The sequence below is a fragment of the Chelon labrosus genome (assembly GCF_963514085.1).
Source record: "Chelon labrosus genome assembly, chromosome: 15".
Classification (NCBI taxonomy): Eukaryota; Metazoa; Chordata; class Actinopteri; order Mugiliformes; family Mugilidae; genus Chelon; species Chelon labrosus.
Genome location: NC_140348.1, coordinates 1,493,524 through 1,521,500, shown reverse-complemented (window position 1 = coordinate 1,521,500; position 27,977 = coordinate 1,493,524). Strand labels below are relative to the sequence as shown.

General features: G+C 40.1%; 1 protein-coding gene across 1 annotated transcript in view; it reads right to left on the bottom strand.

Moving 5' to 3' along the window:
- The window catches only part of gbf1 (golgi brefeldin A resistant guanine nucleotide exchange factor 1), a 72,567-nt gene extending 51,727 nt beyond the window's left edge, over positions 1–20,840 (bottom strand). The window contains 3 exon segments of the mRNA XM_084562039.1: positions 17,325–17,391; positions 17,760–17,864; positions 20,588–20,840. Of these exon segments, the coding sequence (XP_084418165.1) occupies positions 17,325–17,391; positions 17,760–17,855 (163 nt within the window). The 5' untranslated portion in view covers positions 17,856–17,864; positions 20,588–20,840.
- Positions 20,841–27,977: the final 7,137 nt, after the last annotated feature.

Genomic DNA, 27,977 nt, shown 5'->3' with positions numbered 1-27,977 from the left:
CATTCATAGAGTTCATGTTAAAATATGACATTATGAAAAAATGTCTGAATAAAAGATGGAAACCTTTGTGGAAGTAGTCATGGTTATCCTCTAGGAGAGAGGTTAACCACAACTGACTGCTAAGAAAATAAGTGATAAATTAATCAACTTTAAATTGTGTTGCAGTCCTTGTACCATCCAAAGTTATCAGATATGACACCAGCAAACTGTTGTCACAACCTTGATAGTGCAGCATTAAATAGCACCTCTTATCCTTTTTTCTAAGAGCCCATACAATATAAAGCCCAGACCTATACATCTGTGGTGTTGAGTTTGTTCTTTAAGCCCCGGATTAGTATGACCTATACTTGACTTCAACAGTAATACTGATGCCTACTAGTTCACAAGTTCATTCCCCTTGACCTCTGAGTCTGACCCTCTGCCAACCCCACCTTAATTCTAACCACCCAGAAACACGACCGCCACCCACACACGTCCTTCCAGGTCATAAATTTTGTAACACATCATCACTCATGCCCAGCTCCTGCCAGTTTTGCAGGAATTTTTACAGTTTAAAACCATCATATGCATATCTGCATAGCTGGGATAGCTGCTACCTGCCTTGAGCATGCAGGCGCTGGTCTGACTGGCAGGAGGCAGCACCCAAAGTGTTCAAGCTCTCAAACAAGGATTATGAGGTACAATAGACAAATCCAGGGATAAATATATCCAACTGCTAATCACTACATTATTATCGACTGTGGGGAAACTATAGATAGGCCAGATCAGATCAGATCAGATCAGTTTCAAATCAAACTGAGCTCGCTTTATTTGCATTTTTAATTTTTTAAAACTGTACAACAGGTGATATTTTGCACTGGACACTCTGAGTTAGAAATGTGTGATTGAGATTTGAGATGAAAACTGAGCTGATACTGAACTGATATTGGGAATTACCTCAGGATAGAAAGCTTTGTCGCTGCTTTTTAGGAAAGAAATGTTGCCCCTATGTATATCCCACTGCCACTATTAGCACCACCAGTTCATGGTGGTAGGTTAAGTAATCAGATGTGTAAATATCAAGGAAGGGGTGTTCTTTTCTGCCAGATTGTAATTACTAGGTAATATTTTACTGAGTGCAAGATATTACTAAGTGCAGCATGTGTTAAAAAAAAAAAAAAAAAAACATGTTTAAATTGTCTGTGTAGTCCTAGATTACTCAGATTAACAAACTAATGTCTAAGTCATCTCTGTGCTGTCCAACTCTTGTGAAAAAAAATCAGTGGTGGAGCAGGGAGTGAACATGGTTTAACATATTGCCAAGTCTATTTTGCTTTCAGAGCAATCAACACCTTCTTGTTGTCCCAGGTTGTTAGCATGTCTCGTCGTCAGCTGCACTGGGCCACAGCAGTCTGCTTGGCTCCCTCCCCTGTCAGCAGGGTGGCTTTTGTCAAAATTTGTTATCAACGGTGCTGATCCTACTCTATTTAAGAAGGGATGCGTCAACAGGTTTAACGCACTCCTGTTGCATGTGTCACCTCTTTTTGATTCAATATTTTGCTTTGAAATGTAGCCAGTTGTTAAATCACACTCACCCATACATGCCCACTAGCACGCCAGTCATCTTCTTCCCACCACTCACCCTCCTGTCGTCCCTCAACAAGAAATTTTTGACCCATGTCACCTTTACAGCATACACTTCTTTCAAACCCCCAGCTGCAGCCCAGAAATAGTACATCTTTTTTTAATCCTGGGTGTCCACTCAGGGGCGAGGGCCTTGTGCCAGTGTCCTGTTCCAGACTCTAACAGTAGGGGGATGACAAGCATGTGGATGTTGTTCAGAATTTCTCAAGGGAGTTCACTGACTGAAATGAAATCCGAGTATCATCCTTTCCATATCCAATTATTGACTAACTTTTTCCAAAACAACGAGAAAAAAAAATTATGTTTGACCAAAAAAAAAGGTTTGGATGTGACCAATTTTAGCCAGTGAATGAAAACTAAATAATAATTTCCAAATTTAAGTCTTACAGAAAAATCAGCAAGCATGGGTGGACAAACATAAAGTATACACTGAAGTTATCTGATCTAGTTCTCAGTACATCTGAAATGTAATCATAGCAGGTGACTTCAAATTCGGTGATTAAGTCTATAAGCACCAGGGAAACAGCTCTGTATATCACAGTATACCAGAGTTTTAAATATAGTGTCTGTGACAACATTCAAACGCTGGCACACAGATTGCAATGTGTGTTGTGTCAGCCAGCAATGAACTGTCTGGTGAGGTGAAAAGAGGTACAGCAGTACTGACGGAGACGGAGTAGCCAACAGCAACTAAGAGTAAGGCACAGGATACGGTGGAAAAACATGAATTACAGATGTAACCAAGATGTGACTCTTCCTCATTAGTCAGTGATGAATGAAGGGAAGAGACTACAGGACTGTAAACATCATAGGCACGTGTTGACAGTGCTTGTGTAATTACTCTCACTGTCAGATGGGTGAGACAAAAATTACACACAGTAGCTTTAACATTCTTGTACACGACAATCGCAGCCTCATAGCGGGATTTCATTCATTATTAAACTCAACTGGCTGAACTTTTCTTAAACTAAACCTGTTCACAGTTTTAATCACACCCTGAACCTTCTCCATACAGCACAGACAAGGAATATTGGCAAAATTAATTCTCATATTTAAGAAATGATTCCATTATTGTGAGCTTCAATGCCATGTTCCAGTATCTGAGAAAGCAACTGTAAATCAGAGGTGGTTAGCTCCTTGATATTCTTTACTTAAAAAGCACAAATTCATTGAAATTAACACTTTGTATCTCTATTACAAAAGTAATAACTTATGGAAAACCATCACCCTGTGATCAGCATCAAAGTCTCATCAAGCTCATGTGAAATAGTAAACACCTTTCCTCACCTATGCTGACTCCAAATAAGTCTTCTGACTTCCGATTTTTTTAAAGTCGACTAATATGTGGTGAAAGTCGAGTCGACATCAACTAGTCGCCGATGATGTCACTCATAAAAACACAGTAAAAAGCAATACTTTGCAACAATGAAACTATATTCTTGCCTCAAATATATATTGTAACGTCTCACGCAAAGAAAGATACAAAGGCTTTTCTGCAGTTTTATTCCTCTGCTACTGTTGGCAGATGCCTTTTCAGATGAGTGTGCTTTGCAGTAGTACTTTTGTTGTATTTTAGGACTGCCTTACACATTTTGCATGTGAATGGGCTTCATCTTTAGTGAAGTATTTCCACACACTTGATGAACCGCTGCTAGTTTGCTGTAATGACCCACTGGGCCCCCGTCTTCTTCGTGATCGGTGATTAGTCGACTTGACGTTTAAAGCATCATAACACAGCAGTAAAGTCGACTAATCGACTAGTTGGTACAACCCCTATCTAACATCTTCTTGGTTGTATGATACAATAAGAGGCATGAGTCAAAAAGTGTTCACTTCAATGGGATCTCATTGTGGAAAGTTATTGCTCAAATAAGCCATACAAATCTAAGGCACAGATATACCATGTAACACAGTGAAGACAATCGTCAACAACTGGAGAAAATATGACACAACAGTGACATTGTCACACCCCTCAAAAATTGATGGGAAGACCAAGAGAAAACTAGTGTTCAGGCTTCTCCACATGTGAAACAACTATCTCCCTATTCTTCATCTTTATGGCCTATTGGGAAGGGTGGCATGTTGCAAGCCTTTTCTAATGTAAAACATAACTACCCAGCTAGTAGTCAGCAGTTCAATCCCCGGAACATGCCATATGCTCAAAGTGTTCTTGTACAAGACACTGAACCCCCAGTTGCTCCCAGTGCTTGGCACTGGTAACTGGCTGTTAAGCGCTTTGGGTACCAATAGGGAGAAAAGTGCTACATAAATACAAGACCATTTACCAAACCATTAACAAAACAATAAACTAAATAATTTCAGGTCTACTGAGATCAAGATTGAATTTTTTGTTAAAAATGGTAAACGTGTGTTAACCACACAAACAACCATACCCGCAGTGAGGAATAATGATCACAGGCTCCTGCTTTAGTGCTGCTTTGCTTCAGCTTTTAGCATGATAATGACTCAGAGCACACATCCACATCAGCAAAAGAATGGCAAAAACAGAAAATTTATTGTCTTGGAATGCTCCTGACAAAGCCCAGCTTTGAGTCCTAAAGCAAAAATCTGTGAGGAATGAGAGCTATGCACAAGAGATGCCCTTGCAATTTGACAGATTCACAACGTATTTAAAACAAAGCGTGGGAAAATTTTTCGCAAATCAATATGTGCCAAACTGATAAGTGCTGTAACGTAATAAAGGGTGCTTCAACTATTAGTTCAGGTATGTGCACACTTAAGAAGTTATGTTTTCTCCATAATGTGTCACATTGGTTTTCAGAATTATTGGTTGCAATTGTAATTACAGCCCATGACTCAGTTATGGTCTTGATCATTTTTATCTGAGCCATCTTGCTTTATACACAATGTGCAAACCAACAACAGTCTCGCAAAATATCATTGGATGAACAGAAAAACTACTTTTGAACCGTCAGGTCAAACTCCAACAACATAAACAATATGAAGTCATCAGATAAAGTGGAAATAAGGAAAGACATTAAGGGATTATATAGTATTTTTTTTTTTATTTAACATCTCATGTTTTCTAACTGAAATAATACTTCAAATAAAAATCACTGCTTTGCGATAAGAGACTATATATATATCTATATACAACAAGATATATTCTATGTCCAGTACAACAGAGCATGTATGTATCTGTGTGAATCCTAGCTTGAGACAACATGCGATGCAATGCTTAGCTAATTGGATATGTGTATTACAATGTCTGTGGTCACAGCTCCCTTATGGGGCATGAAATAACAAGCAGCTGTGTGTGTGTATGTGTGTCAAGAGGCTATATGTACTTGTGTGGGTGTGTGGGTGTGTGTGGTGTATGTGGGTGTGTGTGTGTGAGAGAGAGAGCGCGAGAGATAGAGGGAGAGACGCGGCTGCTGAGAGGTTTATTAACCCAGCCCATCAAGGCAGTGTGGGATTCACAGTGAGACACCAAAGGCTTAGGGATGTGAGCGCCACACAAGCAAACCAGCAAGCCAGTGCCTCTCCAAAATACTAATATAGGCCCTTATTTTTGACCACAACAACTCTACCACACCATCCATCCCCCTCCAAATCCAAGACCTCCATACCAGCAGTGCATCCACCGCTTGTGAATTGTGGGCTTTGATTTGACCGGCTTTGCTGTCCTATTGAAGAGATTATCAACAACAGCCGCAATTCTTTACTGCCGACTTTGCATCGTGGCTCTAACTGTGGAAAATTATAACAATGATCAAGAGGACAACGTGAAACCTTGTTTACAGGACTTTCCTGTATATAACTGTCAATAAAGAATTAAAGGGCTCTGTCAAAGGTGCTGTGGATTTAAAGGTCCCTATTTTAGTCCTTGTTTTCACAAACACGTTTTACAACCACCAGCAGGGCAACATAGTACATATCAGCTATGTATTCTCCACTGTTCATAATCCAACTCATCCCCTCACAAGTCAAACAGTTCTATGTGAGATTAGCATTGTAATTTATGTTGGGTTGATTTCAGGCATTAAACTTTTAAACTAACTCCTTAATAACAGTAATGTGCCACAAGCTACAGTGCACCGCTGTTAAGCGCAATGAAAACAGATAATACAAAAGCTAAGAATATCCAGAACACAAAAGTGCCAATAGCCTAGAGCAAAGTTTCAACAACATAGCTTGTGAATGGTGCTTGAGATTTTTTGTAAAACAACCACACATAAAATTCCTGACACAAAAGTTGAAGTAAGATGAATGAATCTGCTTTATGTGGAAACAAAGGTGTTTTCATTCTGGCCAGATTCATGATAGGAGCACAAAGCAGAATGACATTTTAATCAACCTTTAATCTGTTTTATGACTGACTGAAGCCAGATTTAGCTGCCAACGTTATACTAATAACTGAAATAAGGTTCAGTTTGGCCTATACAGTATCATATTTGCCAAAACTTTATGTTAAAAAAAACCAACTCTGGGATGAAACATGGCACTGATGCTCAATTGTGTACTATAAAAACAATGAGCAAGACTTCTAACAAGGAAATATCAGACAGCTGGTCAGTCATCCCTAATGCGCATCCAATTTGGTGTTTGACGCGCTTCATTTTTACGAGAACTGTGTGACATGCTGTTCTTATGTGTTTAGTTTTACTGCATTCTCCTCAGCAATGTCACTTTACTCCAGAAAGAAATACAGAAATTCTAAATGAATCCTGTTTGTTGCAATATTTCCATTGAGAATGTTTCTGATTTCATAAAAGTAAGATTATTTCAAAATGTTCTTATTTTTTGAGAAATAATTCACCTTTGTAAGTGCTGCATTTAGTTATTATTGTTTTTGTTGAGGCTTATGTATGACCCTGCACCATGGTAAGGATCCTGACATCATCTATCACCATGTTGTTTCACCACCACTAATGCTTTAATATATTCCTGAAAACAGGGATACTGTATAAAAACTAAAGACAATTCATTAAGCATCTATCTATCTAAGAGTCTATCTCGTTAAGACTTAAATAAGTCTTAATAAATAAGATTTAAAGAAATAATTCAATAAAGGTGTTTTAGGAGAACATTATGATCTCACAGTGAAGTTTGACTTTTTGGATATTTAAAATGACATAACTTCATAATTTTATCCTAGCAGCCACACACATGAAATAATTAGGGCTGATGTAGAGGAACAATAACTACAAATGGAACTTTAACAACAAAACTTTAACAATGGAATAGGAGCACAGAATTCGCAACCGGTAAGTCAGAGAGAGCTTTGCTGCTTAGCTGCATGTATTAAATTATTTTCAAGTTATAGACACACCAAAAATATACAAAGACATATACTCCAGGTCAAGTCAACAAAATTTGCACGCCCACTAACCCTGCCTTGGGGCTAAACTTAGAGTCACACTGTAAACCTACACTTGACACCTTCAGAAATTGTAAATGCCAGCTTGTATAGTCAATCTTGAAAATGCTTTTCAGCCAATCAACATGTCACTGCATACCAACCACGAGCCTGTATTTAGAGCAGACGTCAGGTGAAGAACTGGGTTCAGAGGTGTTGAAACGTCCCAAACCCTACTTTAATACCCTGTTTTTTATTGCTCTTGGCTCAGTGGTGAGTAATTAAAGTAACACTGAGCTCAGAGTCCATTAGCTCAGGAATAAACAGCAAACTAGCAGTGGGCTTACGGGTAGGGGTATCTGTCTTGTGGTGAACCCCCATTACCACCTCATAAGAATATTATTAACAGAACACTGAAACCCAAGGCAGGTTGCACTGACAAAAACACTAAATCCTCACCATCTAGTCAATGCTGACAGCACAGAGAAGGTCTAGACCTTAACTGATCCTGTCTAGACACTACAGTACAAGCCTGGAAAACTAAATAGATAGCACCACTGATTTGTTGTACAACTTGAGTTTTGTTTTCTTAGATCTGGCAAGAGGATCTATTTAAAAAAAATGAAACAATTCTTTAGACATGGTGGCATCACATGCACTTCACTTAAAGGTACAATACAACTGAAACTGATCGCACCATAACATAACCAAACATGGGTTTCACTGTGTGCCATGACATTGTCTTCCACATAAGCTGGTTTGTTTTCTATCCATAAGATTGACTACTGGTGCTTGTCGCTCCATTGGATGTATTATTAAAAAATTTCAAGATTCTCTTCAGTTAACTGAGGCTTAAGACAAACTCAACACGCTGACGTTGGGTCTATACTGGCCCCTTCACCGTGGGTAAAAAACGCTATGCTACAATGCTACATACAAAAATGTAAAATTGTTCTTTAGTCATAAGTCACTAAGGGTGTCTTTATAGAAAGAAAGCAGCAAAAACTGTTAAGCATAGAGTAGGATTGAATGTACTTCAATTCAAAAATAAAAAAAGGATTTATGAGGAACTCTGCCAGTGGCCACAGAGAAAGCTGGTAATAACTGAAAGTTTTACCTGGATTGAAACTATGAGTGTGCGTAGTCTAAGCCAGGGGTGCCCACACTTTTTTGGCTTGCAAGCTACTTTTACAATGACCAAGTCAAAGTGATCTACCCGTGTGTATGCACATATATATATATATATATATATATATATATATATACACACACACACACACACACACACGCACATATATATATATATATATATATACACATATATATCCTAAGTCATATTAATTGATGCTAGAGTGTTAAAAGCTCTATCCATTTTTGTCTTTATTTTTATCAAGAAAAATTGGTGCACTGCACCTTTAGAAAAATAGCGCTGTCTCTTTAAGAAAGACGGTAGTCTTGAGTTGTTGTTGAAGTTGTGCGTGGCTGTGGATGTGTGCCGCTGAACTGAGGGCATGTTGCAAATATAAAGTTAAAATAAATAACGATGAACGTTTGTCTTGCTGTTTGTTTTGGAGGCGAAACAGACGCGATCTACCCGCACTACCTTCGCGATCTACCGGTCGTTAGCGATCGACGAAATGGGCACCCCTGGTCTACGCAATTAAGTAAAATGAGTCAGAATTGTGTTTTTAATATTATTAATGCCATTAATCTGCAAATGAATTGTGTATTTTGTCAGATAACTTTAAGTGATAAAAACTTACATTTCAACATCACTGATAAGTAGCGACCGCCAATGACCCCCAGTGTCATGCAGCTTTAAACTACAACAAGCTCATCCCAGCCTGGGTGACCACTTTTCGTAGTTTCTCTAGAAACATGTATTTGCAGCATGTTTCTGTCTTTGCTTGTTGTATTTAAAGTTGTTATGAGTATTTGCATTGTGTTTCTATATTTTTTCATGTTGTGGGTCTTGTGTTTTCTTAAGTTGCAGTGTGCTGAGCTCTCTTGGCCACTGTACAATGCAGCGTAAAAACACAAACAAGCGTAATAAGCATGCCACTAGCCAAAGCACAACTGCAGGGGCCAAGGCAAAATCATATCAAATAAACACATCAAATCAGCCATGCACTCTTCGAACACAACTCCACACACCACACAAGTGAAAGTGCAGCACCTTCAGCATCCCTACTTCCCACAAGAGGTTTTAAAGCTTGTTAAAACACAAACTGCATATACAGTAGTGTGCTGTAGACTTTATATGAGTTTTGCTTCATCACAATTTCAGCAATAAACCATTCAATCAGGTTTAAGAGACGGGTTTAATTGGTGATTTAGTTAAGATTGTGACAACAAGTACTGACAAGACAATTGTTTCCCAAATACGTGGGGCATGATCCTAAACTTGTTGGACATCATTTGTTAATCATTTTGAATGATGTGATACAGAAAAACTGAGTCTGGTTCAAACAAGTTCAAAACTCCATGCATGCTGGATGCTTTAATGTAAATAGAAAGCACATTTCCCATGTCCTGGCGCAGGCTGCCTTGGGCCAGTTGGGCCTCCTCCCCCTCAGGACTCATGGAGGCTAGTTTGTTTTGTTCATATCTTGCCCACTGTTCCTGTCAGCACATCCAGATCCTCTGTGGCACCTTCAACCCTCTCTTCTAACTCTCAGTTCCCTCTGTGTATGGACCCGACCCCCCACCCAACAGACACCCCGGCCAGGATGATTAATAGCCCTCTGCTGGGACTCTACATCTACTCAGCACATTGTTGAGAGCCTCTGAAACAGAACAACAGTTGCATCCCCTCTTCACACCGGGCCTAAGCCTTTCCTGTCAGTCCCCGGTTAGGACACAGTTAACTGGCCAGATTTACAGCTACTAACCAGCACTAGGTGGCAGCCTGTCTGGGGAGGGGGAACCACTCCGATTATTCACAGCTGTTTTAATGGGAACTTTTAAAACCAGCAGGCCAAATGCCTATTACTGCATGACACCTGTATAACCCTGACTGTGGATCAGACAAAACAAGCTAACAATCACTAAATCACAAGCAAGATGAATAGTCCAACTACTCATTCACATCAGTAGCAGAAAATATTCACACAATTACCTGGTGTGTCCATAGTGGGTGAATACATGGCTTATTAGATGTACTAATAAGATGACACTTTTCATATGGCTTTATGAAAATATTTTTTTTGTGTGTATAGGTATTATGCGAGTAAATCTGACGAGACATCAATGTAAGTGATGACAACTCCACCCGCTCAGTTTATTGTCTTTTGACCGTGTCATAAAAATAACACTGACAGCAGGAATGAGAATCTAACCCATGATCACATGCTTAAAGCTACGCGACACCACTGCCACACAGCAGACACGCAAAGCATTGCTATGAGACAGATTCTCCTTGCTCAGAATGCCTTCATGAGTAAACATATTTGCATAAGTGGCTGAGCGACATGAATTATGGTTCCTCTTCCTCTGCATTTGCCAGCTGCCTTCTACCACTTCAATTGGAAGTGATATATGTGTGAAGATCAGGTGGCAGGGAAGAGGACGGGAGGGGTGAGTGGGTTGTGGAGAGGAGGGGGGGGGGTTTGGCGGGGGGGGTGGTGGGGGTAAAGGCCACAACGAGTTTGGGCTACGACCCCCAGAGGCCCGCCAGCGCCTGCCTGACCACAGCTGGGGACTGAGATGACACAAACACACACATACTTCACCTTGAAATGAGACTAGGAGGGACAGCATGTGTGCATTCTCTACTGATGACTGACATGTTGGTAAAATGTGACAAATTAGTGAAGTTGTCAGTAACATATGGATTACACCATGTGAAAACAGATGGACAACATTTCAAAACACAAGCAACACTGTAATTGTACCATCACGTTATTGCAACAGACAAAATAAATGAATTGAGCCCATCCAATGTCTGTTACACGCTGGGACCTCAAACTACAAATCAGCTCTGCTTTGTACTTTGCTTTGGGAAAACCAGGATAATTATTGTAAAGGTCAGCTAGTAATCAAATCATCCTCCACAATCTTCAATCTACAAATCCACTGCCATGCCCCCTGATGTCTACCTCTGGTGCTGTGCTGGTGTTTCGAGTCAATTAGAGGTGTGCTTGTGAATTTCGTTAGTGCCTGGATGAAAAGGAGAAAGCTGTCAGTCAAAAGGCCACTCTGGCTATGTATCTAGGGGCTGCAAGGGGCTCTAAACCTGTATTTGTATGAATAAAAATGAAGGGATTTAGGAGCAGACTGTTTCTTCTGCAGACTTGTCAAAAATCTGACCTTCCCTGCAGCAGAGGGGTTTGACGCGAGAGGAGGGTGAAAGGAAAGAATTGAAGATTTGAGAAGATGAGGCTCAGTGACTTCTGCATAAAAATGGGCAAGTGATGAGAGGGAGAAGAAATGAAATACATTTCAGGAATGAAAGGATGTTCTCCGCCCGCACTCTTTTACTCTTGAGGTATAGTGGAGCAATAAAATAAGTCCACAGAATTATTCAGCAAGAGGCTGAGACAGATTTGTCCGTGTAATGACAATCGCATATAGGAGGGACCCCCTGTCAATGTCATGTAAGAGACAAAGACTCAATCTGCAGCTCAAACAATGTTTCATATATTAGGAAACCGGATACAAATAATGTTTTCTGGGTGTTATTACATGAATTATTAACTATAAACATGAAATATCTCTCATTATCTGGTGATTCAATGGAAATAAAAGTCAATATGTCAGTTATGTTCCAGCATTACTAAGTTGTCAAGAAATGGCTTCAAGACATTACATGAACCCTTACAACCTGAAAAGACGTTAGAAATGCCCAGGACTGAATGACGTAATGAAGGTCCATATTTTTTGGAAGTCAGTACACATTTAAAGCGATTCTGGCCATGAAGCTGTGGAAAGCACTCACTGTAATAGGAAGTAATGAGGTTAGGGATGGAGCATTAGATATCAAGCTTAAACCAAACCATCCCATTTAAATCAGAGAATAGACTGCAGCTTCCTGGACTGATTTGCCAGGCTGCCTGAGCAAGGTGGAGCTGAGGCATTACAACACATGGTTCATCACTTGCCCGGCTTTTTTGACTGTGGTCTCATTGTTTGGGAGTTGAGAGTGGACCTTATATTTTCCAGGAGTTGAAGGAAAAGAGAGACAACACTTCCTTTCCCAGTACAATTTATCTCTTTGCTTGACAAGACTCCCTGCTATATTTACTAAACCAAAATTGCAGATGATATACTTCCAGCTGCACTACTCTCCAGCTCTACAGCACATGGTCCTGTCAATCACACTAGTTACAACAGAACAGAACCTCCAGAGGAGAAAAACCCTCAACCTGACAGAATGAGCTACAGAGAAAATCGGAAAGAAAGAAAATAAGAGAAGAAAGAGAGGGGCCTTATGGGGACTAATTCATATTTCCTTTGCTGGTTGGCTTTTATTGTTGGAGGGAGAGGAGATACACACCAGAGTGAATGGAATTACTGGGCTTTCATTAGTCAGACAGCTGGGCCACTGTGAAGCCTCAGAGCAGCAGCAAAACACAGCCCACCCACAACATTTCCAACCAAAATATTGCTGTGTTTCTGTATTACAGACACAGCTAGAGAGATATCTTATGCTGCTGCAAAAACAAAACAAATTGATCAGTCTCCGAGGCACAACATTCCACTCTCTGCTTGAGAGGCTAGGTGCACAAGAGATTTGGGCTTAAGGATGGAACAAGGCCTTCAAACATCCTTGACATGAACTCATTACTTCATGCAAATGTCCTAAAAATTCAATTTTGCATTCGACTTCCATTCTGCTAAATGTAATGGAATTAGTGAGGTTAGAGGCTTTCGGTGATTTGACGGCTGGAGGGAAAGGGTTATAGAGAGGGAAAAAGGAAAAAGGAGGGTTAACCAGTGTGGTGGATTCCTCCTCAGCCAGCCGCGCCTGTCCATCTCACAGTGGCAGAGGCATTCCCTGGAGGAAGGCAACAGTGGTGGGGGCTTAGTTCTGCACAGCTCCATGTGTTGCATCTTTCCCATTGCTCATAACTTCTACAACTGAAGCTGTAGGGCTGTGGGAGCTGCCAGGACTCATTGCAAAGGCATGACAACATGCAGGACTGTTCTCCCAGCTTGGGTCTCTCAGAAGGGGGATGGGGGAACTATTAGACAGCAGCGCAGAATTTACAGACACTTGAACTAGCAAAAGCTTAGTTAGTGGGATTTGATCGGAATAAAATAATATTTAATCTAAACTTGCATTTGAGGAGGCCTTGACTGAAAACATGATCTTGTCACGGCGCAACATATGATGGCATGAGAGTTACAAACGTTTATGTGTCTCGACTGGAAAGGTTGTGCAAACTTGAATCTAAAATATAGATGGGTGATTGCAGCTTTGATGCAAGCCCATTTCTTCCCTTCTCTCATCGGTCAAAGATGTATTGTCAATTACAGTGGCTTTAGGAACTTTTGAAAGACCTGATTCACATTTAAACTGCTTTTTAGTTCAATGTGTGGCGGTTAACATTGATGTCTTACAGCAAGAAGGTTCTGGGCTCGAACCCACCAGCTGGGGCCTTCCTGTGTGGAGTTTGAATGTTCTCCCTATTCCTGCGTGGGTTTCCTCCAGGTGCTCCAGCTTCCTCCCACGTTCCAAACACATGCTTGTTAGGTTAACTGTGATTCTGCTTCTCTCATATACATTTGAGGAAACTTCAAATATTACTTTATTTGAAATATTTATGTCATTTAGACTGCTTCCCAGCTAAACTGTTACAGGACGTTTTACCCATAATCGACACTTCTGTATTAGATGTGAACACACTATCAGGATATGTACCACAGAGTTATGGTTGCTGAAATGTAAGCTCTGTAAAATGATTTCTTTAATCAATAAAAAAGCTGTTGTTAATCAGTTATATGACCATTTGCACTGGAATGGTTTATTTAAGGAATTTCAGCAGGAATTTGAAACAGGAAACTAATAAAGTGGTTGCTTTGTAAAAATAAAACTCTGGCAATGTTGTATTTCAGTTTTTGCAAATCAATGGCAGAACAAAGTAAACAATTAGATTCCTGATTAGGGTAGCACAGCCTAAAACTTCTTTGTTTTAGAGGAAAACCTTAGAAGGACTGCAACCCCTCGTCATTCATCGATGACGACTCCCAGCTGAGCCACTGAATATCTGGACTGTTACGTTGAATTTAGTCTAGTGGTTGCTTGGTGGTCAGAGCCTGGTCATTGTTGTGTCCTTATCAGTTGCTTTTGAGAAAAGAACTCAACAGAGACTCAAAAGCAGAACGACTTAAATTTCCGTGAACGTTCAGCTGTACAAGGTGCAACCTTTAGCAGTGGTTAGTATCACACCAGAAAGTTTCTGGGTTCTAACCTGCTGGCTGTCAGGGTTTTTTCTATGTGGAGTTCATATGTTCTCCCTATGTCCATGTAAGCATGTTACGTTAATGGAAGTTTAAATGGTGACCTTCTACAGCCTAGGTCACTTACAGGCGAACCGCGGTCCAGACCCAGAAGCCATTTCAACATGTACCCTGGCCTACAGCCAAAACAGAAGTTTATGATTTAAAACCTGAAGGGGTGTCTCTATTTTAAATGGCGTAGCTTTTGTAGTCTTTATGGTAGGTTTAGTGGATGACGAAACACACAGGCCAATTGCATACGAGTTAAGCCATCCTACATGGTAACACTCAGGCAATCAATTCTGTGCATTCCAGGTAAACACTGTGACTCTACGCTGCAGACAGATGAGTGAGTTAGGGCCTGTTCAGACCTTGTATTAAAGGTGACACAGAATGATTGAACGGGGTATTTATCCTTGATCTGTGATGTGACATGCAGACAACTAAATTTTGGTTGGGTCTGTAATGCCTTAGAAGCTTCCTAAAAACCTCTCTCAGAAAGCTATATTAGGGTGGGGGATTTTAAACGCGTGGTTTTGCACCTATTTGGCGCCCCTTCGGGCTTAACTGGCAACCTCATTATGAAATGCAAGCACTTGACGCTGATTGGCTGCATTTGCTGCCACTCATGTAAACTTCGCTATCTGGCACATTCACAGATTCAGCCTTATATGTTTGAGCCCGAATCCGAAGAGGACACTGAATCGGAGGAAGAAGAACCAGTCCAGCAAAGGCTGGATTTAAACGTTTCTGAATGTTAAGTTTATTTGAATGTTTTTTTTGTTTGTTTCAAGCGTAATACATTCCTTGCCCAAAGTGTCCTAACGAAGTTATAGCACGGGCCATTTGGACATTAGCCTAATCCTTTTGCAGCATTACATTGAGAATAAATACTAATTCTACTCTACTGCATAAACCTGCCCGAGGCTGTTTGGGTCTTGGGCTGACGGTAGCCTACCGTTCGAGCAAAACGAAAATAGAACCGTTTCAACTAGACTGTAACAATAGGAGCATCAAAATAGACAGAGGCTCGCTCAAAGGCGGATGCTTGTTTTGTATTAAAAGTTGAAAGTGTATAGAAAAGTTGGAATAGGTTCGGAGTGACACACAAACGAAGTAGCAGTCTGTGGTTGAATGTAGTTGGAATCCGATTATAAATGAACAGCAGCCACGCATCTCGTGCATTTCTTTCGGTGGGAATGTAATGGAAAGTTTGCACACCGCTTGCACAGCCTGGAAGAGCACACCTCGGAACGCGACTCGCCATTTCGCCTTGAACTCCGCAAGCACTGCTGCAATGTACTTCCCGTTGGAGGCGAGAGGGCGGATGTATGCAAATTATTTTGAAGGGGAGGGAATTGAATGAGAGTGGGGGGGCAGTGAGATGCATTTTACGTAATATGTATCCGTTGTTCAGATTGGGCCATTTTCTGGCTGACATTTCTAAAGGAGGAATTTCTATGAAACGGAGATGTTCAGAATGTCTAGCACTTTTCGTATGTTCGTAAATGCGGGCAGACTACCGTTATTCAACTAAGACAAGGTAAAAACGTTTTTTCATTCTCTGTCACCTTTAAGATCAGATCTGGGGAATCTGGTCACAAGTGACCAGCATAAAAGACAGGTGCGAACAGGCCCAGGACGCATTGAGATGCATTTGGGAGATCTGATCTCTGACCACATTTGGAGGTGGTCTGGGTCGCATATGTCAGGGGTGCTCCTGCATCAACAGACTTTTGCCTCACACACCGCTATTATAAATGATCACCTGAAAATGAAAAGGCACTGTTAGAGATCAGTAAGTCTGTTCATTAATAATGAGAGCATCTTAAATTATTCTGTCCTTGTAGCTGAACTAATTGAACAATAAATATGTCTAAGCAATAATTAACAAAGTAAAGTATTTCATTTGAGTACACTAGTGTGATTCAAGAACGTTATCATTATGTGATCAATTATTGATGTGATCATGTTGATGTATAAGGAGCTACATGGAGTTAAGTTACATATTTCCTCAACCACCAATGTATTAATTTACCTTCATTACCAGAGACTGCAGTACATATGGAAGCTTTCAGGGTTGGAGTTATAATCTGAGATCAGATCAGGAGAGCTGGCTGGAGACACATTTGGAGATGCCTGTCAATGCCAGGTACCACACATGTACCAAAAGCTTGTCACTTGCGATCGCATAGCCCAGAACAGCTCTTAATGCAAGGTCTGAACAGATCCTTAGAGGCAAGTTACACGTGAAAAGACGGTAGAAGGAGAAAGATAGCGATACATGTAGAGAAAACAAAGGGAGAGATACAGATGACTGCAGACAGAGGCAGGGAGAGAAACAGACGAGTTTTCAATTGTTAAGTTGTGTTGAGATTTATTATCTGTAAAATTGGTTGACTGTTGAGTCAAGTCAAGCTTTTCCTCCCTTTATTAGTTATTTAAAACACTATGTATGCAAATTAATAACAGGATATAGAAAAAAACATCTTAATTAATTAAGATTATAATAACAGGTAGTACTACACAGAGTATCTGATGTGGTGGTGCAACTGAGAGTTTTGCACAGCTTTGGAAGCAGTATAATATCCTTTAAATTGCCTCACACGCCAACTAGTATTTGCCTTTCTTGTAGTATGGACACTTTAATAGAACTAACAAACGGCAATATTTAGATTTCTTAAAATGATCCACTGAGGAGATCACTGTACGATGCTGTGAGAAAATGCAGGGAACTGTGAAAGAATAAGATGTTTCTCAAAAGAAATCTGCTTGACACTCTTGACTGAATATCTAAAGGCAAGTATAGTTTTTCAGTTTGAGTTAGTTTAATAGCAAATAGTTAAAAAAGATGATCCTCAAACAGTTTGATCTGCAGGATTAAAACTGGCACAGACTTCATCACTTAATACATAACCTACATAACTCCAGCCCCACATACCTTTTATGTTGTTGAGTATGTCTTTGAGCTGGCCAAAACTGTGGAGTAATGGGTCTTGTTCTTCATCCTAGAGAAAAACAACAATGAATGATTGAGAAGACATGTATGACATATAAAATGTTTTTTTGACTCTTATTAATAACTGTCCCACATGAATCAAGACAGTCACACCATGCCACTTTATGGTACTTGAGCCACAAGTCGTTTTTCTTAGTAAATCTAATCTGCTGTATTCTGTATCCACCTATAAAAAAAATTCTGGGAGTCCACCAGAAAAAAAAATATCTAAATCATGCAGCTTTGCATGATCCTTATTTACATTATACTGCTTATTAAGTATGCAACATTATATGTATATGACAAAAAAAAGGAAAGGCATAATAGGTCATAATAGGTCAATGACACAATCAGTATATTCACTTGGGTTTAACTTACCAACGGATTGTGGGTATTCCATCTGGAATTCCTCTTTATAGCTCCAATAACAGTGCTAATTTCACCGTGGACAATGTAGATATTCTTGTCCACCATGCTGGTTTTCTGAGAGAAAAATAGCAGAAGAGAAAGTTACAGACAGGGATAGGTCATAATTCACTTTAAGTCCACCTGTATAATCATTTGTTCAAAGGTTCATTAGCATATACAGTACACGGTTTTAGTAGGATTTCCTTTTTTTAGCGTTTTCTATGTCTAGAAGTATGTCCAGAAGGATCAATCAAGGCTTCCAGGTTCACTATGAACTGGTTTGACTGTGTCCATTTGAAAACACACGAGGGGTAAAGCGAACACGGACAACTTAATAAGTAAAAACAAGATTTTCTTTCTGTATAGTCGTGCGAACTACTTTAGTTGACTGTATTTCTGTTATCAGCCTGGGGAAGATGACTTGCTTGCTCATGTTTCAGCTTCTTGGGAGCTGTAACAGGTAGGAGTCCGACTGAACAGATTGTTGCCTAAGCAATACAGATGTCTAATATTCTGGGTAAACTGGAGGGTGGAAAAGAACACCACAAACTACCTAATTCAAAAGAAAAATGATACGATCATCAACATTCATTCATTCATTCATTCATTCATTCATTCCTCTTCTGTAACCGCTTGACCTTTGAAGGGTTGCGTTGCGGGGCGGGGGGGGGGGGGGGGGGGGGGGGGGGGGCTGGAGCCTATCCCAGCTGTCAGGATAAGATCATCTTAACAGGTTATTCAGTATACTTATGGAAATACCATAAACACATCTGTACCTTTTGTCAAGAATCTATGTTACACTGTAATCTAGTCAAAATTCACACCAAAGTGGGGTAGTAGGTGTGTATTGTCCAGGTGGGTGTATGAATTTATTTAAGACAAAGTCTAAGAACTTTCACCCTAAAACACATACACATTACCATATTTACCTTGGCCATGCCTAAAACAAATATGGATAGCCAAACTGAATCAAATTGAGATGCTGTTCATATTTGACAAGCAGTATAGCTTAAAGTGGTTGGATTAACCTTTTTTCCTTGTTTCATGAAAGTCAGGCCAGATAATGTTCTGACTTCACAGAGAGATTTGAGTGCACCTACATAGCGGCTGAGACCATAATATTTTAAATTCAGAGTAAGCACTAGGTGCTGGCACCTAGTTAATATAAATACAAGGATGAAGGCATAGTAGGTGTTGAAGAGGATGGAATGTACGGACACAGTGGCAGGCTTCAAGCACATAATACTGTAGAGATGAAATAAAGATGAAATGATTACATTTTTGACCCACTAAACTCTAATCTGTATCAGTGATGTTGAGCTGATATTATATGTATTAGCATGCTACAGCTACACCGTGCTCACAGCACGTTTGTTTGTTTGGTCAAGGTTTTATAAAGCACTTCCTACCTATCAGTACTCAAAGCTCTGTCACAGTGACACATCTGCCCTTTCACTCACACAAGCACACACACATTGACACACCGGTGCCATGCACTGGGGGCAACTGGGGGTTCAATGTCTTGCTCAAGGACACTTCGGCATGTTCCAGGATTGAACCGCTAACCCTCCGGTTTATGGACAACCACCGCCCCATGTACAGTACAGTGAACTAAGGTTAGGTGAAACATGGCCGCTGAATGGCTCTGCTTAAAGAAAATAATACAATTTTGAAGAGAATTCTTCAACTAGGAAACATTTGTCACCATGAATTCAATTTCAATTTTCAATTCAATTTTATTTATATAGCGTCAATAACAATACAAATTGTCTCAAGACGCTTTACAACATCTGGTCTGAAACCCGGCCTGAAAACACCAGAGCAAGCCTGAAGGCGACGGTGGCAAGGAAAAACTCCCTTTTAACAGGAAGAAACCTTGAGCAGAGCCCAGCTCATATGGAGGGACCCATCTGCCTAAGGCCAGACGGGTAGAGTCAGAAAAGAGAGAGAACAGCAGGAGGAACGACATAAACATACATCTGTCATAGATACACATATCTGACTAAAGCGCACATGTGGAATCTGATGATGATACAAATACAACATATAGCTGATGATGTTACATGACAGTTTGAGAAATTAAGAGGAATCAAAGGCAGGAATAGAGAGATATCTTGTCAGACAACAGTCAGACATATCTGATAACCCTTTCAGGAGCCACACGTATTTCCAGATGATGAGTAGATCGTTTGTTTCAGCTTGGACAAGGGTCTAGTTATGTAAACTTGAGCCACATCACTAGAACTATGGGTTTACATATTCCCAAGATACTTAAGATGAAAAACATCATTTCATTTCACCTGTCACTTTGTCCGATCAGACAGAAAGCCACCTCGACAAGTCATGTCAAGTGTATTAATCAAACCCAAAATCAGTGGACTGTCAAAGAGGTGTTTTGAGCAGGCCTGTTTAAAATCGTATATATCCACATTTAAAGAGAAGTGGCCGTGTTGACTGGGAACGGTCATGAATGTAGGCCTGTTTTGCATGAACTTAGCCAACACGCGACTGACTAGTTAAAATACAGTGACAGTCATCGGGGTTAAATAAAAACATAATGACAGGTCACATGATCATGGTTTAGTTGATATCCATCAACATATCCAAGCGTTTAACAGCTAAACCTGACAGCTAACTCCTATAGCTCAACAAGCTAGCGTTATCAACTGGATTTGAACAGCTGTGTCTTCGGCGTTTGTCCACTACGAAAGACGGAGTTATTGCCTCGATTTAAAGACAAAAGCCTGTTGACAAATTCATTAACGCCTTTTTTCTGGTATTGTAGAGATGAATATTACCTGTATGTTGCTGCTATTTCAAAGATGGAGTCCTGCTGTAGCTAAAGCTAGCCTTGCTTGCCAAGCTAGGAGGCTAGCTGGAGTGAATGAAGACCAAAGTTCAGTTCAACACGAGCAAAAGACAAACTAAAAAAATCGGTCATTCCACCGTGTGATGGCGTGATATTTCCAGACAAGGCTTATTCATTCACTATTCAAAAATGCCCCATACGTGAATAAATGGAGCACCTTCCTGCAGCTGAGAATCTGGTCCTGGTAAACACACTGACGTGGAAATGCTCTGCACTCTCAACCTAGGCTGATGACAGCGTTTTGATTGGCATACTGCCGAACAAGGAAATTTTAGTTTCATCTAGTGCTTTGGGATACAATCATATATCAGATAATAGAAGCGGAATATGTGTTTGGGCTTGTAATATTTATAAAGCCATAAAATAACAAGAATCTTCTAAAAATAAAGTATTACTTGAGTTGCGGCGAGATGGGGGCGGGACAAAGGCAGCAGTAGTGGCGTAAAGGTAGGTTGCACCGGGTTGATGACGTAAGCACGGCCTGCAGCTTCATTGAGGGAGCAGTCCCGACTGTAATCTCTCTGTTATGCTGTCTGTAATGAAATTATTCTTTTAATCAGATTATTCAAGAGACAGAGATCGTGAGAAAGGGAGAGGGAGAGAAAGCGAGAGAGAGAGACACAGAGAGAGAGAGAGAGAGAGAGAGAGACGCACACATAGACTTATCCCAGGCTCCAGTTCAAAATCAGAGGGAAAATGTGACTCTATTTCCACAAAATGAGCTCCAGTTTAGGGTCTTCACAGTATCATATAAATATCGTATAAAGTACCACAATTCAAACTCCATGTCAAGACAAAAAAGAAAAAAAAAAAACAATCCATGAGGTCTGAGGAGTTCCTGAGAGGTGTTAAGCATTCATAGGAGCATAGTGCCCTCAGTAATTTTGACATGAGAGGATCTGAGACTCTTTTATAGCTCTCCTGACTGTATGGCTAAACTGAGAAGAAAAAAAAAGGAACTTGACCAAAGAGATGTGCAAGAACCCAACTCTTAATAACAGGCATGTGAATGGCTGTGCAAGACTGTAAGGTTGTTCATCCAGATGTTTGGTTAGCTTTAGGCGACAATGATTGTGGTTTTGACTGAACGCATCATGTTTCAAGTCACAGTGGACTTACACTGTCAATGAACACTGTACAGATTCATTCAGTATCTTCGTATTTGTGACTTGCTTGTGACGTTACTTAAAACATCTTATTGCATTGATAGAAACAGCAATACAGTTTGTTTTTCTTGACCAGATATTAGAGAAACTTAGTTTTTAGGAGACAGGGTTGACCTACCCTTTTACCCTTTTAGCTGATATGAAAGATTACCATAGATATTTCCATATGAGACGTTTTCCACCAGTGTATTGTCAGAAATCACTTTGTACATATTTTGGCTGTGAATGGCCATCAACTCAGACTTTATTGAACTTTTTGAGGATATGTTGATTTTCTTGAATTGTGAATATACACTCTTCATAAGAATAGGAATAATAAGAATAAGAAAAACTTTTATTTGTCCCGCAATGGGGAAATTGCAGTTCACAACAGCATACAAAAAGGGCAGAAAAATTATCAAGGGTGTATGTATTTGTGTCTGTGATCATTGACTGAATATATTTTGTCAGTTTTATAAGTGGGTGCACATGCTCAGGAGCAACAGATGCTAAAAAGATTGTTTTTGTTGAAAATGAAAATGAGCCTGCATGCTCAGGGTGTCTCATACGTATTATTTCAGAGAATGTACCAAAGTAATTCAATGGCTCCACATGCATGTCTGTGTATTTACTTTATAATGTGTGGAGGGGTGGTCCATGCAGAGATTCCACGGTTACAATCCTAAAACATCTTATCTCACTGTGCAACCAGAAGCCAAAATTTGCTCAACACCCACACTCAAAGTACTACTCTATGTTTAAAGCATGTAGAATTTACTTGTGTGGTGCCTCTGTTTGCTCATTGCAAACTGTTTGATCAGCTGTGGCATTAATAATTGCAACAGTTCATCTGCAAATATATGCACGTCATGTTTCACAGTGGCAGATATGTGTGCGCCACTGAGGAAATAGCAACATTTCATATATTTGTCATGCTCTTACATACGTTTGCAATGTTCTACCAAATGAAAGCACATCCATCATGTGTGGAACACAAGCACACCTTCATAGACTAATTTAATTATCACTTCCTAGAGTAGTGCTACTTAGTGACCAAAGATAGAACAACTGTCCAAGAAACTGTCTTTATAGTATGACTTTGGGTTGCATATCCTTGTTCAAGCAACCATATCCCTGTCTTTTTCCTTTACAGCTGCATGTAAAACAGCTGGATTTCTCTGGGTTACATTTCATGCATCCAAACTAAAAATATTTCTGTAAGCTAGTGTCTTGGACATGAGTCCATTCACCATTAAGTACAGACGTGAGATGAGAATTAGAGCAGAGTGATTAATGCTCTTATTTCACCCAAAGTCCTGAAGAAAAAACACAAGAGCCACACATTCTCTGGTAATAGGACATTTATTCAGCATATTGGCTTGAAGAAACACACTTGTGTCCTGTAGATTCATGTTTGAAAGATGAGGAAATGATGAACTGAAACTTATTTATCATGAGTTCATTTAACATTTTCCTGGATACTCCTGAGCAGCCGGAAACTTTACCATTTTACAAATTGTCATTTTTAAATTCATCCTTAACTGCTAAACAATATCATATCATCTACCGTTTTCTCAGTGCTGTAATTGTTAACCTCCATTTGAAGATCTACTGTATGATTAGATGCTTCCAGCCAAAACACACCTCTTGTTTCTACCTTGAACTAGACTTTGTCTAACAAAATGGTTTGTCATTTGAACTCATTATTTCACTGGGAGTCACAAGCCATAGAAGGTGTTTCTCTCTTGCTCAGGATTTAAGAATCTGTGCATCCTGCAGCTGCCCTTCTGTATCACCTGACCTGCAGAATGTTGAAACAAAGTTTATCAGAGTTGGCATGCATCGTGGGCTTTTCATGCAACAGGTGTAACAGAAAAACAAATACACCTGCATTTGAGTTTTGGTCATTTTCATTCATAACCCGCTCTGCTGGCCGATTTTGCAAGCCTTCAAGTTCCAGCATCACGTTGATGTTGTGTACATTCATATATCTCAAAGCCCACAGCTGTGTTAAGAACGTCTCACACCAGACAAATAAGTGTAGGGCAATTACTCTCGCTCTACTTTATAGACTTCCACTACTTTACCTACTGCATGTGAGTTAAGTCTTTAAGTTCGCATTTGAGTTAGGTCTACAATCACACTGGTGCCCCTACTTAGGCAGAGTGCTTTGTTTTAGCTGATGTCAGCATGATAATGTGTGTGTGTGTTGGAGGTGGTTGTCTGGGCAGTGAGCTTTGCCACAGTGAAACTCCTGAAAAAGACAAATATGGCTAATTCTGTTACTGGAATTAGTTGTATTTTATATATATATATATATTTCTTTTTTTTTTCGTTTGTTGTTGTTGTTTTTTGCATTACACCAAGAATGGGACAAACGTGAAGAAATTCTTACTCTTCAGCACTCCCTTTTCCTGGCTGCATATCAACTGCTTCCATTCTTTACAAGCGCTCATCTGCTTGAAGTTATGCAATGTGATCACATTCTCAGGGCAAACACTGCCATTGTTAAAACTCAGAGATACACAAGCATGCCCTTTGGCACTAGTGGATGATGCATCAGGTGTACACACTGATTCAAAACTAGAGACAAAGTCCATAGAAGGAAGTGGGGAGGGGAGGTGGTGAAGCTCTAAATCAGGAGACTGGGGTTCTTGTCTTTTGTGGGGTCATCACAATTATTTCATCAAGGTTTGTTTTCACTCTGTGTTAGGTTTAGGCACCAGAAGGCGGCTTGCTTAGGTTCAGGAAAGACCATGGCTCTGAGTTAAAATAGACCACCCTGTAGGAAGACTACTTATTATTCCCTGAAAAGGAGTGACAGCAACAAGAACAGCACAACATTTGGCTACAGTCTCATGGCATCTAACACTGCAGAGGGTGGGTTAACACGGGAGTCAGTTACAGACCCTGTCTGTCTGTACACCAAAGGGCACCTTGAGTGTATTTCTACGAAGCCAGTGGCTTTGACAAAATACCAGTATCTGGTACTCTGGGAATGAGGGCGGGCTCACTGATGACTCTTAACATTTCTAGCTCAGTTTATCAGTTACACTTAAATAATTTAAAATCAAAAGCTTTCAGTCAATGAACTTCAACTGAATATTTTGCAGCATTGCTGTGCTGTATGTTGTACAAGTAAGCTGAAAGTCAGTTTATCTATGCCGTCTGACTAGCCGACATGATGCCATTTAAAACATTCTTACTTTAATTATAGTGCCTAAAATGCCCTTGTGAAAGACTAAGTATTTGTTTTATTTTATATTTGGAGTTGTATTTATGAACCATGAGTTGTTGTTGAGTTTACAACTCAACCCGTGCAATACTACAACTCAACCTGTGCAATATTCCTGTGCAATATCTGTTCCACTATTTATCTTTATAGCTACCCTTTTTGCTCTTGCTATTTTCTTTTATTCTTTCTGTAAGCTGTTGTGAACTGCAATTTCCCCATTGAGGGACTAATAAAGGTTTTCTTATTTTCTTATTCTTGTATATGTCAAAATCAACAGCCATCACTGTTTCCTTGTAGTTTATTCTACAGGTTGGTTTTGCTTAAACTCCAAAAACTAAAAAGCATTTGGACCTACAATGTCTGAAAGTAAGTTACACTTGGTTCCAACAACATTTACCACTTCTATTTCCACTGACATTCCAACTGCTTCCATCGCTGACTATTACATCTGCCATTTCTCATTCTGTTCCTGAGAAATGATCTGCCTTGACCAGTCACTTTTTCTATTGTTTTAATGAGTGAACTTATTCCCCAACTCCATTCACTTACACCTAAACTCCCCCCAGTACTCACCTTTTAGCTGCCATTTTGATATTTTCCAGCCATGGTATGTGCATTGCTCGTTCAATTACTTACTAGGATTTTGAAAAGTATTTACAAAATGTACCCCTAAAACTGAAAATCGTCCACAGCATGCACAGATCATTTGTTTTCTCACGTCTCTTTTCTGGTTTATTACCTCTTTCACATGCCACAACGGAAAATAAAGATGCATTTGAAATCAGTATGGAGAAAGTAATTAATAATTAAATGTGCACCTGGGGTACATGCTGCAAGTCCCCACGTCTTTGTAGTCTGAATTAACAACAACGCAATAAAGAGCTGCAGTGTGGAGACTGCAAGTAGAAAGAGATGGAGAGAGCGTTTGTAGACATGAAGCCAATGGGAGGCGAGGTGGGGGTGGGGGGGTGCGCGTGTGCATGTGTGTACGCGTGCGTGTGTTCCCCGTGTGTTCTCAAAGAGAGGGGGAACGACAGAGAGTGGGAAAGAGAGAGAGAAGGGGGCCGTCCTTTCTACACTGGACCTGTCACACACAATATTTAGCATGAAGTTAACCCCCTCCCCTTCCCCTATACTCTGTGGGGATCAAGCCTCACTCCTCCACAGCCTACATGTCTGACAGCACAGAGGGCAGAAGAACAGGAGGAAGAAGAAGGAAACTGACTGGCAGGCATCTTTTTGTGACTTTCTGACGCACCGGGGAACTTTTTGTCCATGTCACTAGCAAACCTGGGCCCAGGACATCCATCAGCCCGCAGCAAAGCTCCTTTCCTTTTCCACGGATTAATTTAACCACACCGGGATTCGACGTAAGTACAACTAACCGCACTGTTCTCTTTCCTTTTCCTTTTTTTAAAAAAAAAAAAAAAAAAAAAAAAAATCTCTGTCTCACTTTCTCTCTCTTTGATTTCTCACCTTGTGTGTGCGCGTCTGGACTCCATCCAGTAGCCTTCAATTTTATTTGTGCGTAAAAGCTGCCAAAATAGCAGACAACTGGAAGGAGGGGCGACCTCTCTTCTAAGTTTGTTACAATTTGCAATTTGATTCTCAGTGTATAAAGTAGGAGTAAGATCACTATCACTTGCCACCGTCGTCCCGTTGCCGGAGTGTGTGTGTGTGTGTGTGTGTGACAGCGCTTTCTGCCCAGTTTCTCCCGTAGCATTAGACGGAATTATCATGGAATCTGGTGTGGTTCCTGCACAATTTCGCCGTGACGGAAATGATAAAAAATATTTGGGAGGACCAAAAAAATGTGGGATGTGAATAAAATTGATAGGTGGCAGGTGGCTGCGGCGCCAGGAGACAACGGGGGGAAAACGGATGCGCGCACACACCCGCACGCGCGCGCACACAATCACACTAACTGTACCGATAACTTCGGTCTCACTTGTTAAATGTGCATCTATACTGGAAACACACTGCCAGGAAATGACATGCTCTTAACGTTTTAGCATCCCAGAGGTGATCTTCAATCCTGGCCTTGGAAGCAATTTGAAAGAAAACGAAAGCAACGAAAGAAAAAATAATAAGTATAATTTTACACAATAGCCGGAACTCTTAACTGCATCTCGTAGTTTTCTAAAAAATCTAAAGCTTTTTACATCAAATTTTATTTAAAAATACCCTAGTTTCTTATTGTTGTTTACGTTAAAACGAGGTTAGTGCATTATTAAATGTGAGGCCTCACTCTTTCAAAATAAATAGAATAAATAGCCCGCATAGCCTATATGAAAAAAAATAAAATAAACTAAATTTGTTTCCATAAAATATAATTAATAGGCCTAGAGAAAATGACCTTGCACATTTGTTAGTCAGAAGTGTTATGTTAAGCTTTACTGTTTTATATTGTTTTCTGCTGAATAAAAGGCCTAATCCACGTGTAAGATTTGAACTGGTTCCGTCCCACAAACAATTTAGATTTGACTTTGGCTGTAAATTTCTTGATTCATACATGTATACACATATACATAAAAATCTCTAGATAAATAAAGAAGGCAGATTTACTTTCTAGGATCGCCAGGATAGACTCCCTCCCTTAGGCCTTCAGGTTATACCTTCGTTTGCATCTGTTCCGAGGTCGGGACATATTAAAATACGATTTGTTTAATCTAAGTTCACGTTTGGCCTCGGGGCTTAATGTAAATAGTTACTTCGTTTAGTGTTTATCACCAAACCGTGCAGAGGAGGCGCCGGCTTCTGTGCTGAGGGGCCAAGACTGCAACAGTGCATCTATTAGTCAGATGTCATTGTCATTGCATTCACAGTAGAGGCAGACTCTTATTATTATTATTATTTTGCAATTACATTTACTACAAGAGAACTTCAGTTTAGCCTTACATCTCACAATTATGGCAGTTAAAACAATCTTATAATAAATA